The sequence below is a fragment of the Sitophilus oryzae genome, unplaced genomic scaffold (assembly GCF_002938485.1).
Source record: "Sitophilus oryzae breed Bouriz unplaced genomic scaffold, Soryzae_2.0 scaffold_177_pilon_pilon, whole genome shotgun sequence".
In the NCBI taxonomy this organism is placed as follows: Eukaryota; Metazoa; Arthropoda; class Insecta; order Coleoptera; family Curculionidae; genus Sitophilus; species Sitophilus oryzae.
The window spans coordinates 1,898,080-1,916,114 of NW_022146479.1; the positions used below are offsets into that span (position 1 = coordinate 1,898,080).

At 31.9% G+C, this 18,035-nt stretch overlaps 1 protein-coding gene across 29 annotated transcripts in view; it reads left to right on the forward strand.

Moving 5' to 3' along the window:
- Positions 1–18,035, forward strand: part of LOC115882536 (zinc finger protein 236-like) — a 108,429-nt gene that overhangs the window by 17,959 nt on the left and 72,435 nt on the right. For 28 of the 29 annotated variants that reach the window (XM_030900658.1, XM_030900663.1, XM_030900669.1 and 25 more), the window contains 4 exons: positions 3,817–4,020; positions 8,077–8,196; positions 13,903–14,091; positions 17,868–17,954. In XM_030900658.1, the coding sequence (XP_030756518.1) occupies positions 3,817–4,020; positions 8,077–8,196; positions 13,903–14,091; positions 17,868–17,954 (600 nt within the window). The remainder of the gene's footprint in view (positions 1–3,816; positions 4,021–8,076; positions 8,197–13,902; positions 14,092–17,867; positions 17,955–18,035) is intronic. The other variant, XM_030900688.1, reaches the window with a different exon arrangement.

Genomic DNA, 18,035 nt, shown 5'->3' on the forward strand with positions numbered 1-18,035 from the left:
TCCGCAAAGATAAAAATTCATAGGCACCAAGTCCGGCGACCTCGACGGCCATCGGCTGGGATCTTGGTTAGCTATTCAATTATCGTCAAAATTGGCTGCAAAAACTTGCTGATAACTTCAGCGTTCTGAGGCGGTACCTCGTCTTCCTGGAAAAATATGTTTTCAAGTTCTATTAGGGGCTCCTCATCAATAAGGGGTCCAAAGCCTACTAGTTAAAAGTGGCGAACTTTTAAAATTCTGTATTTTGAAGGGGACTATAAAAAAATATCAAGTATGCCATATTTTTGGAAAGGCAATTTTAAGTTCTTTTCAGTTAATTAAAAATATACTGGGTGTCCCAAATAAAAAATCATTTTTTTTGTTGATAACTCTTAAATTATTAATTTTAAAAAAATTATACTTAAACCATTAAATTCTACGTAAAAAGGTGCTTTGGAAATGTTTCCATAAAAATACAAAATTTTCCATAGCAAAAAAGTTACAGCGATTTGTCAAAAATGCACATTTTTGAAAAATACCCCGTTACTCTTAAACGGTAACAGATATCGATGTGCGGTTTTCACCATCATGTTTTTGATAAAAATTGACCTCCAGACACCAATATTAGTTTTCTATAGAAAAGGGTGTTTCTCTTTAAAAGCGTCCAATTTGGCCCACTTTGTACATAACGAAGGTTCCTACCCAAGATATACAAACTAGATGTAAACAGAAAAATGCCACCTTGTCATAGGACGAACCCTAACATTAGTCCTAATCCTAAGAATACGAATCAACGTTATCTAACGCTAGCGTTCATGCTTCCAACGCATTGATCTTAACTAGTGATGGGAAAAACCGATTCATTTCAATAATCGAGTACTCGAGTATCAAGCGATTGCAATAACCGAGTGATCACTCGAGCGAAATATCGCTCGTATTTAAAAGTACGTTTTTTGTCCGTCGCACGTTTTAAGTACTCGTTAACGCCAAGTGCCAAGCAGTAAGCTGCGTGCGCAGGGCACATATTCTTTCGGTAATGAACGGCAAGTGGTAAGCAGCGAGCGATTCGCTTGATCGCCTGATTTAGTTTATTTCGAAGCATTGTCGATATAGGTCGTAAAATTTTGTCTCTCAGATACGCAACGGATAAATATACCGGGTGCGTCTCAAAAGTGGTTCACCCCTATAACTTTTTTATTTTTTCAGATAAAACAACGGGATTTGGTATGTTAGTATATGACATAAATTAGGATTGATTGACATATTCAATTGTTTTCGGTCACTTCCGGTTTCACCGGAAATGACTGCAACTTTTGATTTTTAAAGCGCACTCTCGGTATTTTTTTACTTTATTCGGTAGAAAATGACACTCTGAATAGAATGACATATCACATGTCAACTTATGACATTTTCGCATATGGTTTATTTGAAATTGTAACATGCGGTTCATAACGACAATTTGACTCGAAGTACCAAGTGGTATCAAATTATTCGTAAAAAAAATCTCATCAATCAGAAGAGAAAATTATTGTCATTATTGATTATTTCAGATTCCACGATTATTTTTGCAATTTTTGTTTTGTGGTTGAGATCCAGACAAAACGTTTCTTTTAAAGGTAAGTTTTATCTCGGTAATTATTTTAACATACCTAATAGTAATAGTGAGTGCACATAATAATCACCTGTTCACTCTCAACCAAGTTAGATAAAAAAGATATTGAAGATTGCAGCCTTGAGTTGGAGTATGGCAAGGAGTATGGAGTTAAATAAATTATTATGTTCCTAAACAGTATTTTATTTATAGGTTTTAATGCTTTAAAGTATTTAGTAGTATTATTAATATATAAGTACGAAATAATAAATTTTCGTTGTCAACAAAATAATCTAAAAAAACTACGAAGATTTCTTATTATAAACTTGAAAGATTAAGATTCGGTGCAAATATACAAATTTTAAATTTTTGGCGCCAGTATATAGGTATGAATGCAACCTTCTATATCGATAATGCGCTCATAGTTCGGGTTAGACGCCAAAGGCCGCGCCACTAACACAGTCGTCAAAAATTAACGTTGATCCATAGATAAATGCAACAAGTTTAGTTTTTTTTGGGTCGCGAAATTATTTTGGGTCGCGAAAATCATTATTATATTTTGGTATCTTCAAAAATCATAATAATCTTTCAAAATCTAAACCGCTCTCATTAAAGAAATTCCGAAAAGTGTTTATAGCGTCCATTTTCAAAGTAATTATTGCTATCTTGTGAGTTTAATTCAAGTTTTATTTACTCCAATCGGTGATAATTGTGAAAAAGTGGCACTAAAAACTTAAAAAGCTGTGCTGAGAACTGTGAACTGTAAAAACCATCGTGGATCGTGGCATAACGTCGGTTTCCAATATTTCATAGGTATTTCATACATGCGTCCTTATATAAAATAAAGTTTCTTGTATGCAACACACTGTATTTTATTTATAAAATTAAACGAAAATAATAATAAATTTGAATAAACAATATTTGACGATATAATTCCGGAAAAAGCCGAACCGCTCCGAAATTTTCAAAAGTTTTGGGTCGCGACCGTTGCAAGAATAGCGCCAAATAGTGTTTACATTGTCCTTGTGGGCACTTTCCAATCTACTATGCGTTGATCGGTCTCTCTCACTTTAGTTATTAGTGTTCTCTCTGCATTGTAGTTACTTCATATACGACATTCACACGCTGACTATTCTACCAGCGTCTCTTTCTCGAAAAAAAAAATATAAGTTTAACAACGGGTGGAGGTCTTGATCATTTTGGTTAAATCATTGAGGCATTTTTGCAATAAAAAAATATGAATTTTGTTTTACAGCAACAATCAAATTTTAATTTTGACATTGTCCGTCATGTCCGTCAATAAAATTATAACCCCAAATCAAATGACAATGACAATTACTAAAAGAAAATTTTGACATTGATCAATATTCGTCAATAAAATTATAACCCAAAATCAAATGACAATTACAATTACTAAAAACTATGTAGTAATTTACGAAATGCCATAATGACGTCACCAATATCTCTCACCTGGTTGGCAAGCGATTGAGAGAGTTATTTATAGAGGGACAATATGATCGCGTTCATCAGGACGTAGCGCTACTGCAGCGATCACTAATTTTCTGCTGAACGCGCCGATTAGTTGTGAGCGCTCAGGGATCAGTCGCCATTTTTTCCATCAGATTTAAAATACGCTACGCTACCGATGCATGATGGATTAAACGTCACATACGCCAAATATCACAAAATGGTTTGGAAAACGAAAACAAACCATTTTGTTTATTGTTCTCGGTTGATTAATACCCTCGATTTGTGCCAAAAATGGGTGAAAACAATTTAATATGCATTACTTATGATTTTGACCTAAAAAGCGCGTTCAGCAGGACAACCAATCGATGGCACATCGCTCACTGATCAACTTGTCCTGATGAACGCGACCTATAATATATTCGTCTTTGAATATTCGTCATATTATGACGTGACGTTGAACGATGGCTGAACATTCTGTAACTTATATTTATGTGATTCCTAAGTGTTTTTTACGTTAATAAAAATCTCCATTCTTATGAACATTTTGGCACTACGCCAATGACGTCATATTGTGAAAAAATTATATACGTTGTCAAATCATAATTTCAATAAACATACGGTTTGTTTACATTTTGCTTGTATATGTTGAGTCAAAACATATCAATATGTGTGGTTAGTCTTTTATACATTTTTATTATACGTAACGTGATTTGAGTTATGTGTTTGTTGGTGTTAAGGATTTGTTTACATAAATTTTCAGTAATTTTTTTATTTAGCACAGGGGACAAGTACAACCCACCAATATTTAAATGTACCCAATGTCACATCATGAAGCCAAGTAAAAAACTTTTACTAATTCACATGGAATCACACAAACCACCTGAAGAGAGGAATCGCCACCAGTGTTCAGTTTGCTACAGTACCTTCACCGCTTTTGCTTCTTTAAAGTACCACATGAATATAAAACATAGAGAATACTGGTAAGTTTTTGTGTTGACAAGTAGTTAAGCAGAAGCCATTATACTATAAGCTTGGTGCATTATCCGCCGATGCTGCTACCATCGGAAAATACCGTAAACAGCCGATTAATTATATACACGGGTTTAAACAGTGAGTAGACGAAAAATTTGTTATATGTGAAAATTCTAAAAACATAAAAATATGAATATTTTGATACCATCAGAAGGTCTAACGTGTATTTTAATTTATTACAATAATAATTTCAATTTTTTTTTAAAAGCGCAAATTACCTTGGGAATGGTCGACACCATGATACAAAGAAAACAAGGTATGATCGATAGCGGCTCCAATTTCGTTCATTTTGCGCACATCACCTGTAACGTCATACGCCATTCAAAAAATATCCATATTGTTCAATTAAGAAAGACCTAAAATAGCGAAGAATGTAGGACATAACCTCAAAAGTTATCTCAAATCATTGAGCTTGACATTTGAAAAATTATTTTCACATTTATTATGTGCATATATCTATTAACACCCCCTATAACTTTTTTATTTTTTCAGTTAAAGAAACGAGATTTGGTATATTAGTATATGACATTAATTAGGATTGACTGACGTATTCAATTGTTTTCGGTCACTTCCTGTTTCACCGGAAATAAGTACAACTATTGATTTTTAAATGGCACTCTCGGTATTTTTTTACTTTATTCGATAGAAAATAACAACTTGCGGCTCGTAAAGAAAATTTGACTCGAAATACCAAGTGTGTGGTTTCAAATTATTCGTAAAAAAATGCTTTTTTTAAATATCCTAATGAGCCACCCTCGTTCCAAATTGAGATATGACCAAAAATACGATTTGAGCATGTTCTAACTGGCCAGGACAAGACACTAAAAACATTAGAGGATCAAATCTATTTTTCCAAGGCTCCTTGATTAAGAATTAGTGTTTTTAACATAGCCATGGCACCCTAGATTGAATTTTAAAATAAGATTTTTTATTAGACGAGAATGTCAAAAGTTGACATATGATATGTAATTCTATTCAGAATGTAATTTTCTATCGAATAAAGTAAAAAAATACCGAGGGCACCATTTAAAGATCAAAAGTTGTAGTCATTTCCGGCAAAACAGGAATTGACCAAAAACAATTGAATACGTCAATCAATCCTAATTTATGTCATATACTAACATACCAAATCTCGTTTTTTTATCTGAAAAAATAAAAAAAGTTATAGGGGTGAGCCACTTTTGAGACGCACCCGGTATAGATTATCGCCTATCCCTGCAACGTGTTGGAGTTGAAGCCGAGTCAGAGACAACTAGATAACCGGTCCATGTATACATCACATAAGTCCTTCTGTTAGGCAGACACTGGCGCAATAGCGCAACTCCAAAATTCCGACTATCGATTGGCCGGATTAGCCATTGTCGAATGGGAGCGCAAACGAAAACGATACAAAGCTGTACGAAGCCGTACGAATATACCACTGATGCTAGTGTCTAGTCTCTTATTGGTCTAGTTATCTGATCGATAGATAAATTTAAAATCCACGCTTGCGCACTACGCTTGAGCACGCCTAACTGAACGACTTATGCAAATTCCTTGACAGAGTGCAGTTTGGAGTCGATGTTCTTTAGTTAATAAATATATTGTGTCATCAGCTTAACGATTTGAAATTGGCGCGCGGAACGTGCCGACCAATGGCGCCGGTATCACCTGTGACGTAGTGACCAAGCTGCGCAATATCATACCTTGTTTTCTTTATATCATGGTGTCAGTGGCGGCTCGTCAGGGTAGGCCTCTGAAGCAACGCCTCATCTTTTAAATGAAGGAACTATTTATTTTTTTGTATCTAGTTTTTTATTTAATCCCAGTATAACTTATTACAATTCTACAACACATTCAACATAATAAAACTAAAATAATGCGTAGTAATAAATAATATGTATTTTATAAATACATCCAGGTCCAGGTTAGAGGTGGGAATTCTAGTTCCTTAGTTCTAGTTCCTCCAGAGGAATAGTTCCTTGAACTAGGTCTTTAGTTCACAATAGTTCCCGACTAACATTGACATCCCCTTGTTTGCTAATGCGTTTCGTTGTCAGTCAGAACTATTCACAGTATGATCTGTATAATTTTTATATTGTACGGAGATATAACGAGACGTGTAATTGTGTATGTTAAAAACATATAGGTAAGTTTTATAGCAGATAAAAAAATTAAAAAAAAACTCAAATCAGAATTTAAAAACTATATCACAAATCAATTGGAGCAAATATTACAAAAATTTTACGAAAAATTGCATTTTTCCTCACTTCAAGCTTTTTGTTTTTGTCTAAAAATTCAGAATATCTACTTCGTTTTATAAGATATTTCTTAATTTTAGGGACCTAAAGTGAAACATTACCATAAAATATTTAAAAAACAAACTAAAATTCCAAAACAGTACCCACCACAATTTTCTGTGGTAATTACGCCGCGCCGGCTGCGGCAATAGACAAAGCCGAATCCATCGTCGTCGCCTTGTATTATATCTTGGATCTGCCGACTGAATAGATTCCCGTGAACTAATCTTTTAATAGTTCCTCTATGTCCGGATCCGATAACATACGGCTCGCCTTCCCCACGCCTGCCTAGCATCAATCGCGCTGGCTGATCCATACGTAAACTAGTCTTTTATTTAGTTCCTTTAGGTCCGGATCCGATAACATACGGCATAAGGCTGGCACTCCCCACTCCTGCCTAGCATCGATCGCGCTGGCCCGATCCGTTTGTACGTAAACTAGTCTTTTATTTAGTTTAGTTCCTCTAGGTCCGGATACGATAACGTACGTCTGGCACTCCCCACTCCTGCCTACTATCGGGCTACGCGCGCTAGCCGACCCGTCGCATATTATTCTATATCGGAGACAGTCTCGATGCCGGAATAGGTCCTGAGGAACTAGTCCTTTGAGAAACCAGGAACTAGTTCCTTTCATTCCGGGGTCGGAATAGTTCATTGGAACTAGTTCGTTCACGAACTACACACCTCTAGTCCAGGTACAATATAAGCCACGTAAACCCAGCCGTAAAGAACGCGACTCGACAGAGGCGAAACAATTCTAGCTTAGAAAGTTCGAATTGCCTACCTATTAGCAGCGACGATTTAAGATCATGTGACGCCGGCGCCGGTGACGCGACGGCCGACGACGGGGTACGCATTCTCGATCGCAGGGTTGAGGCGCGATATTTGGCGCTTGGGTGTGTTTTCATTGGTAATTTAAATCATCTGATTATTGAAAAATGCGACAAAGTCTCGTATGCATGACTCAGGAAGTTAAAGTGCCGGTGGCTGGCTGGTTGTGGTGAGAACAGCGTGGGTGAATTAATTAGCGTATATTTTTGTTTTTATTTAGACATTTCGGGCGAGAATTATTTAGATTGTCTTTGTAAATTTAAATTATTTGATGGCTATTATAGATACAGGATTTTTAACTCGATTACACACAGGGCAACAGGTGGAATTTTAACAGTTTTTAAAATTCAACGCAACAAATATTGTTGAATTTTTTTTCGGTTAAAGGTTAGCCTTTTCTTCGCCGGTAAGATTTATTTTATTTATTTTAAAGTACCGAAGAGGAGTTGAATTTTAGTGTTTTCTTTAAAATGAATTCTATTTATATCGTTATTCTTTCTATACTTGAAACTCCTTTTCTAAGACAAAATGAAACTGAAAAAAGACAAATGAATATTAAGGAGTCAAAAATTTTTGCCATATTTAACGATAAGAGGCAAGGTAGACAATAAGTATTTAAAAACTTTTCAAATATTTTTGCGTTCCGAACCAAAAAATTTTTTTTATTGTTTGGTACCATTAAAAAAAAGGATAACACGTCGCAGAATAATACTTTATAGGTGTGAAAATTTATTCGTATTTAAACAAAATTATTAACCTCATGTAGCCTCACCTTCCTATATACTCACGAGCCGCCACTGCATGGTGTGACACTGTATATTACAAAATGACATTTTTTCGTTATTTAATGAATTCTCTTTAACAAACCAAGGTTAGATTTCATTTTTTTTAACAGTGAACAGATAGGATTCGCAATGAAAAGATTCACTTGTTCCAAATGTTCGCGTGAAATTGTAGGCGAACGTAGGTATCACACGCACATGGAGAGACATAGACAGAACAGCAAAGAATCCAGGTAAGCACAGTCACTGTTTGTATCACAACAATGTACGCTATCCACATTCTGCATATTTGTGTCTTTACGAGTTCCCAGTAATTTTAGTTTTCTACCAAATAAACTACGAAAATTAATTTTAATTATATTAGTAGTATTATGTATTAATAATTCTCAGAGATGTGACTTATTTCAGATACAAGTACTTTTTCTAATTTCATCTTGTATATTGGACTTAGATACATTTTATTAGTATCTTAGTATTTTATATTGTAATCGCAAAATATTTTCCGATGCACGTCATCAATCATATTGAAATTGACACTAAAGCCTATAAACCTGACTAAATGAAATTTTGGTAAAAATGTTTAAATTTGTTGTATAATTTAAGATACCGAGCAGCTCTTCGTTTTACTTTATAGAGCAAATGATTGTAACAGATATTTTATTTAGATTAAAGCTGCAAAAATTATTTGTAACCGAATATCGTGTTGTTGTTGAATCTTTGAGCGTAATTCTCGTTTTTTTGCCTATTTTCATAGTCTTTTTTTAAAAATTGCACTTTTAAGCACAAATAGTTCTTTTAAGAACTAAATTTTCTAGTTTTTGTATTGCTTTTCTTGAAATTTGTGTGTTGAAAATATGCCGAAGCATTTAAACAGTCGAAACAAAGAGCTTGTAGCTTCCTTGTTTTTTTTAACTATTTTGAACGAGAACGTGACAATAACGGTCCTTTAACCTTAACTGCAGTCAGAAAAGTAAGTTTGATTGATAAGCACATTATACCAAATTCAAATTTAGTTTTTATTAAATTCTGTGATTATTAGTTTGTGTATTAATATTCTTGTTATTACCACTTATGGCGTTGTAAGATGCACATCAAAAAATAAATAACCCATAATAACGCTTATAATAATCTTCATAATGGACTAGTTTTTGCCAAAATGTAATAAGTAAAATAAGCTATAAAACAAATAAACCAATTAATCACTAAAATATGAGTTATTATATTAAAAATAAAACGTAAAACTCTTTAAAAAATGATATAAAAAATAGGTATGTTGTTTGTCATTTTTAAATTAAGATTCATCTCAGAAATCCATCACAATGTGGCAGCGCTGTCGCCATCGCTTGTCACTCAAAGTTGATCACGTGCATCGGAAATTGTTTTGCGATTACCATAGATACTTAGCCTGCCAAAATACTTTTACTAATTATTACATGTGCCTATTTTTTACTTTACGGCATTCAATCATGATATGGAATATCCGTATTAGGTGTTATAAAATATCTGTAGTTGAATAAAAAAATCAGTATTTATTATTTAATATTTTTTTATTAACAATAAACCTAAAATAGAACAAAATAAACATTCTATAAATTACAACATTTTTATTCTTCTGTATCTATCTAGTATTAATGAATGGATTAAAGAAAAGCACCCATTTCATTCTTTAAAATGAAATGGGTGCTAAACTCATTTAAAGAACGTGTCAAAGATCTTGTCTTGACTGACACGAGTAAAACCACAGATAAAATAAACTCTCAATTTTTTTGCATTTTGAATAAAACAAATTGAGAAAAATAGAAACAAACATAACAAATGCAACTGTTTTCTTCAGGATCATTCATTTATTCGTATATGTAACAAATAATATTACTATTTACAAGTAATAATTAATAAGTTCAGTAACGCTTGCTGAGAATGACCCAATAACAAAATATGGCATGTATGACATAATGACTAATTTAGCCAAAACAACAAAACAAAACTATTTTAACGTGCAAGAAATAAGTAAAAAACAACAGCAACCTTGCAAACAAAAGCAACAATATTTATCACTTCGCCTGAATAAATACCGATCAATATTTTTTTCTTGACAAAACTTTCCTGTATTGCTGTTTGTTATGCAATTAAAAAAAACTTATTCAGAATTAAAATTTAAACGGTGTGGCTAATATTTAAACCAACCATTCTGTATCAATGTATTTACCAGTAATAAACAGATCACTAAAACTTATTCAGACAATTTCAGACTATAAAAACTTAATTAAACTTAAATTGCTATGAAATAATGCAGAAAATACTTGTTTTAATAACAATCACTGTAATATTTCTCTCCGTAACTTTATACAGGCTATCTGTTTGGGTTCTAAAACTGCTTAATATAAACGCTGCAATGCTCAATCTAAATGCGGCAATGCTCCTGAGTTTTGCGACATGACGCCGTGACTCATTTTCTTTAAAAATTTACTTTATTATACTCAACTGATTAACTGAAATATTAACTTTTCGTGCTCTTCCAAAGCCACAAACAGGCAACCAATAATTTCGATTTGTAAACCTAATTAGAACATGTGTACTTATCTTATTCAAATGCACTCTCCAAGTTTCACCATGCCACTCAAAAGCCTATTGTGGTGTAAGCTCTATCCCACTTCTGATTTTAGCAATTAAATAATAAAAACACAGAACCTTTCCGATACACTACAATTCAACACATTTAATCAACTATAAATCACAAATAATACGTCAGGAAGCTTTAATAAACACAGACAGCATTGAATCGAGCGTGCTGAAGTGTCTCATCACACTGGCGCGACCGACAGCGGTCCGTGCTTATCTTCCCAAAAATAAATCAATTTTGCTTATATAATCATATTTCTAACAATATATATTTTACATAAAAACTTCTTCTTAGTTCTTTGATTTATATTACGATGACTTGTAGATATATTCGATTTTCTATAAAAGAACCAATTAAGGCAAATTCATTTTCTCCACTTCCAACGACAGCTTTCTGCCTAATAGGTTTTTCATATACCACACTATCAGCTCTGCGAAATAAGAAAAGTAGTTTTTCAAAGGAACACTAAAAAAATCCTATTTGGACATCTTTGAGCATAAACTCTTCAGGTCAATAAGCAATTGGCCTCACAATATAAAATCACCAGTAACGTATCCATTCGTTCCGCCAGTAGATACTGCTCAATTTTTCTTGATAAAATAATAAATACTCACTTATTAACCTTATTGTAGGTAAACTATATAAATAAAAATAACCTGTTATAAATTGAAATAAAGTCCATAAACTAATGTCGATTTTGAAAATAGCTAGTAACTGTCACTAGCAAATTGCCACCAGCCATCTTGATTGCCATTTTATTGGAAAATAGATTTTTATTTAAAATCGGTGCCAGCAGATAGGTATAGGAAACCCTAATATAGTTTGAAAGAGCATTTAAATCTGCTTTAACTTATATAAAAAAATACGTAGTGTTGCATTCGAAATAACGAAGTTTTTATGTAAAATAAATAAAAATAGACCAGCAATTTTTGATACCCCTGTATACATTTATGAAAGCAATCAAATTTTCTAGTAAAGTTTATTTCTCTGGTTTAAAAGTCAGCACAAGAATTAATTCTGAAAAGTACTGTACAGGGTGTCCCATTTTGGTTGAAATCATATGGTATCTGCGTTATTAGTGAAGATAGAAGGGTGCGGTTTGCACAAATCTGTCTCACTTTTTTGTCAAACGGAAGATGCCGTAAACAAAATTTTCATAGCCCTCTTCGTTTCCGAGCTACAGGGTCTTTTTTAAAGTTTTGCAATTTGGGACACCTCCTGTATCTCTGTTATTGTTAAAGCTATTGTGAAGGTAAAAACTGTTTATTGTAGAACTTTTTACGTAGAATACAGTGGCGTAGTCTGTTTTTCTACCAAAAAAATATTTTTCAATTAATGAACTAAAGTTGTGTTTTTTTAAATGGAACACCCTGTATATTTATAAATCATATGATCTGTCTTGCCATAAGCTTCTCAAAAATATATATCACTATATTTATTTTCACCATTTACTGCAATATTTAAAAGTTTTTATTAAAAGATCATATTTATTAGTAGACCATGATTGATAATAAAAGAAACAAAAGAGTTATTAAAAGTATACTGCTATCTGTCTCTTGTTTTATTTTGGGAGCCGCTAATAAATTCTTTATATATTAGTTAAACTTAACTCTCTACCGCTATTTGTAAATCTTGGAATACGGTAAGAATAATCTATCGTATCGGAAATTTTAGATATTCCTTTAGCTAATTTACTTGAAATATATTTTCAGCAAGATGGGGAACATTCCCCCTCAACATTCCCCCTCATAACTATGGAAATATTAGAATACTGTTAAATTATTTTTCAAATCAATGAATTGGAACCAATGAACACATATTGATAGCCTCCTCGATTCCCGGATTTCGCCGTTCTCGATTTCTGATTTTGGGGATTTTTGAAATACGAAATATATCATGGGCACTACAACAATGTCGAACACCTGAAAAATGCTTTAATAATTCAAGATTTAGGTATTTGCAAACCCATCCCGTTTAAAAAAAAAGAAAATTATATTCACAGTTTCAGTGGTAACAATGATTTCAAAAGTAAAATATATCAATCCCAAATAAATTCTAATATGTGTATGACTATTTTAGTAAATACCATTTTGATTTTTTGTTATTTATCACGGCCTACTAATAAGAAAATGATATATTTTAAATATTGCAGTAAATAGTGAAAATAAATATACAGTGATATATATTTTTGAGAAGCATATGGCAAGACAGATCGTATGATTTATAAATATACATGGTGTTCCATTTGAAAAAACATAACTTTAATTCATATTTTCAAAAATATTTTTTTGGTAGAAAAAAAGACTACGCCACTGTGTTCTACGTAAAAAGTTCTACAATAAGCAGTTTTCGCCTTCTCGATACCTTTAAGAATAACAGAGATACAGGGGGTGTCCCAAATTGCAAAATTTTCGAAAAGACCCTGTAGCTCAGAAATGAAGAGGGCTATGAAAATTTTGTTTGCAGCATCTTCCGATTGATGAAAAAGTGAGACAGGTTTGTGCAAACCGCACCATTCTATCTTCACTAATAACGGAGATACCCTATAATTTACCAAAATGGGACACACTGTACAAAGTGTTGACAAACTTTTTTATTGCATTGCATGCATATTTAAATGTCTTTAAATATCTCAAGAACCAAAGCTTTTAAACATATCAAACCCTTATAATATGGCTTATTTTATGTCCAAGAATCCAAAAATTAAATAATATACCGGGTGTGTGTTCCATAAGAAAAAATATAACTTTGGTATGGACCTTAGTTCTGACACACCCTGTACATTTCAAAATAATTTCAAATTATGCACATTGCCTTCCCACATATACCCATAAAATATTTTGTTTCTACATCTTTCCGTTTTCGTATAATCAACCGAGGCGAATGAGGTGCGCCACCCTGTATAATAAGTCCAATAAAGTCCAACAAATCCGAAACATTTCAAATCAAATTCAAATTTATCAATTTAAACGCCATGCGCCACATCAATTTAATTTTATGTGGATTCCGCCTCTACTGCATGAATATTATAATATTAATATAAATAAGATTGGGCGCCTTCCTTAATCTTTTTATTCTAAGATTGAAATACCGTATGATCGAATAAAAACGGCGTCCAGTTGGCTTGGAAATGACGATCGATGGCATTTCCTATATAAATTTACATATAAAATGACAGCGATCTTCATTTCATAGCCATCGCTGACGCCGTTTTTATTCGATCATACGGTAGTTATATTTCACTCAAAGCTATATGTTCGAGAAACTCTGGTCTATACATTATTCATAATACGGTAATATTTTTAAATTATTTTATTAGAACACAAGAAGTGCAGAAAGTTATGCATAACTGTTCCATGTGTGACTTCAAAACGATACACAAGTGTAACTTGACACGACACAAGAGGGTTCATTTGGCATTGGAAGAGCGACAGCTGTTTGCTTGTGGTCACTGCGACAAGAAATATACTGTAAAGGCATCGTTGAAACAACATCTTATGCAACACAGGTAAATTTCTTGTTATAGTCTATAAAATGAATAACTTTGAATTTTGACCGTTATTTTTTACCAACATGGCAAATATAAAATCCCTCTGTCAAAAAAGTTACTGATATTCTTTAAATTGAGTGCCTGAGCGAATCAGATAGGTAACTCTTTTTACTTTCGTGAAATAGAAAAGGAAAATAATAAAACAAGTGACAGTTCTTCCTCTTCTTGCAAAAATCAACACGAAATGTCGTAATTGACAAAAGTAAAATGTCATCAGCTTTTGACATTTCTAAATATTAGACCAATGCCGTCTCTAATAGAACAGCCACGAGCGAGATTTATGACGTCACGCTAGTTAGATACTACGGATTAATAAATATGGTGTAGAATACATGGAAAACATAATTATTCCTCGTATTTTTGGTTTGTGTTTTAAAAATGATATAGTTTACCTGAAATATACATAACATACAGTAAATATATTCAATATAATATATACCTATTTATAGTAATAAATACTTTGGCAAATAAACTATGAACCATACAAATGCAGCAAATGTTTTACAATATACAAATAATGAATGTAAAAAATGTAAAATATATTTTAAATTTTGGGGTTTAAAAATCGATCTAATTTAACAAAAAACATTCAATATCTACTAATAGTGATGTATGTATTATTATTTGCATTCACAAAATTTATTTATATATTATAATGTTTACTGCAATTAATAAACTAATATAAACTTGTCAAAAGATGACCACATATTTTTTTTTAAATTATTACTTTTAACACAAAAACTATCTACATTGACTATGGAGTACGATTTCAGCCATATTGTAAAACATTTGCTGCATTTGTATGGTTCATAATTTATCTGCCAAAATATTTATTACTATAAATAGGAATATATATTGTATTTATTAACTGTGTATTATGTATATTTTATGTAAACTATATCATTTTTAAAATACAAACCAAAAATACGAGGAATAATTATGTTTTCCATGTATTCTACAACATATTTATTAATCCGTAGTATCTAACTAGCGTGACGTCATAAAGCTCGCTCCGAGGCTGTTCTGAGACGGCATTGCGTCAGCATGGCCGCACAACCCTTGCTAACCTAATAAAATTAACAGTAGAAAAGCCCGCGGGAACTGTCAAATTCAAAGTTATTCGTTTTACAGACTATAGTATAATACCTAGAGCATATACTTAAAAAGTTATTAGGTGCTACACCAAAGAGTAATATTGGATATTTAATCTTTGACTACACCATTAGAAGATACATATATAATAAATATCTACATGAAATGAACAAAATTCTTACAGCTTTAGTGTATATTAATAAATAATATTTTCTTGCCTTTAGCTGTGTATTTTTTTCTAATTTCGAAAAATCGGAAGTAGAGAAAAAAAAATAAAAAGTAAAAACAAATTGTTTTGCTTGTCGTAAAGGAGGGAATCGAGCTCCACTCCCACAACCGGTTTAAGGGTAGGCCCAGAAAACCAAAATATGATTTATTAATATACACTAAAGTTGTAAGAATTTTGTTCATTTCATATATATTTGAGCGGGCCGAAAAACGCTCTTTACCATCTTTTGACGGGAGATGCACTAATATCTCACCGACACTTTACGACATCGTCTGTTGATATTGAAAAAGTTTTGCTTGCCGTATCGGTGAGAACCAGCCCCTGGATAGCCCACCTGATGAAGGGTAAGCCCAGAAACAAGTTGTGGGAGTGGAGCTTGATACGACAAGCAAAACAATTTTCTTTTTACTTTTTATTTTTTTTTCTCTACTTTCGATTTTTCGAAATTAGAAAAAATGCACAGCTAAAGGCAAGAAAATATTATTTATTAATAAATATCTACTTTAGTTTAAATCCATATATTTTTTTTGGGGTATGAGGTTTTATAATAAATTGAGAGATGGAAACTTTTTTTATGCGACGTTTCGCTCCAACATAGTGGGCTTTTTCCAAGCCTAAAAGTCAAATTTAGTGATTACCACAGCTACTGTGACATAAAGAGAAGACATGTAAATAAATAAATAAATGACTTTTTTGTCAAAAAAATTTTACAATTTTTAGACAAAGGTAAAGTAAACAAACAAAAGGGAATACAAAACAAAGTATAAAAACTAACAACAACTCTAAAAACAAAACAAGTATACAAATTACATTGTCAGTCTTATTGTTTAAAATAAACATTTATAAATGTTTACAATGTCAAAGAATAAAAAAATAAAAATAAGATTCAAAAATATTTACTGAGAGATATAGAGATATTTAGTAAGAGATAGTTGTAGCTATCTATTTCAAAAATTAAATTGTTCAAATGTCATGTAATAATGGCGGTAAAATTATCATAAATAATTTTTTTCAAATAGAAATCCACTTTTTTTATTTCACTAGTGAAAAGGTTTTTCAATTCGTTACTTTTTAACTATTCCAGTTCCTATACCTAAAATAATAATAATATAAGTTATTTAAGATTTAGTTTGAAAACGTATATTTTTCTTGATTTCATCTAGCTTCCTTTGACATTAAGTGTCAAACAGTAAGACAATTTATTTTCATCTGTCAGAAAAAGAATTATTTGAATATTCTATATTATTAATAATGCCTGCTTAAGAGTTTAAAAAGTGTATTTATATAAATATATCTCGTATTTTCGCTCTTTAGTGATATCTAATAGTTGATATTATTAATTGAAGAGTGGAAATACCAAAGGAGGTAAATGCCAAATTTTTCAATATTAAGTTATTACATTAGAAACGTAATAAATACCATACTGCATGCCCTAACAAAAGTTACAAGTGCCAAGCGAAAGCGCCTATTTTTCATGTATATTATATGTATTTTAAAAGATATTTTAAATATTTATTATTTTCAGTTTTACTGTGTTTTTTTCATTTATCTCGAAAGAATAATTTTGGCACTTACCCCCTTTGGTATTTCCACTCTTCAATTATAATAATATACCGTATGTATCACTAGTGAAATAAAAAAGTGGGTTTCTCCAAGGACTGTATATATTCTAAAGGACTGTTCGATCGCGTCAATTCGATGCTTACGTCACGCAGGGACCAGCGCTCCACAGTGCGGCAGATGGTTATTCTAGCGGGACAAAATCTCAAGAGCAATGTTTGGGACTTAAAATCTAAGAACGTAGCAAATGGTCTAATATATAGCAACCATATGGTTAAATTTATTTATTTATTAACAACTTATTAATTTATTAATAAATAAATAAATACAAGATAATAAAACTATGATATTATACGTACATGACACACAAAAACCGTATTATAAACTATTAAAATTATGATATCAGGTGAAATACTTACAAAAAACTCTTTAGCAGATATTTTTTAATTACTTTGTAATCTTGTGACACCCTTTATCATTTATTTTCAAAAATTATATTTTATTTTGAAAATAATAAATAAAAGATAGATATTTTAATTTTAATTTTAACACTCGGTAATTGTAAATTCATATATAGTAAGTATAAGTATGAAATAAAAAATGGGGTAACCCGTTTAAAATAAAAACGTTGCTGTCAAATTCCTGTATTTCCGGAAGTGCCGCCATATTGAAAATATTTTTAATCAATAAATCTCGTTGTAAAACAATGATGTGCAAAAAATCTCCGATCTAGATATTGTGGTTCTCTAGAAACTTCTAATGCAGGCTCAGCCTGGGACACCCTGTATACTTACTTGCTAGACAACCTATAGTGAAAGAAATATTATTAATATTATTAATAATTAAATTACAGAAATATTCATGACGTTGAACGTACAAGCTCGGAAGGCAATAATCAAGAAGAGCAAGTTCAAAACAGCGTAGAACAGAAGTTAGAGCTGTAAGTATAGTTTTACTAGGAATTTTTTAATTTTTTATTTAACTATAGGCTATTAACTATTTCATCATTATCACATTAATT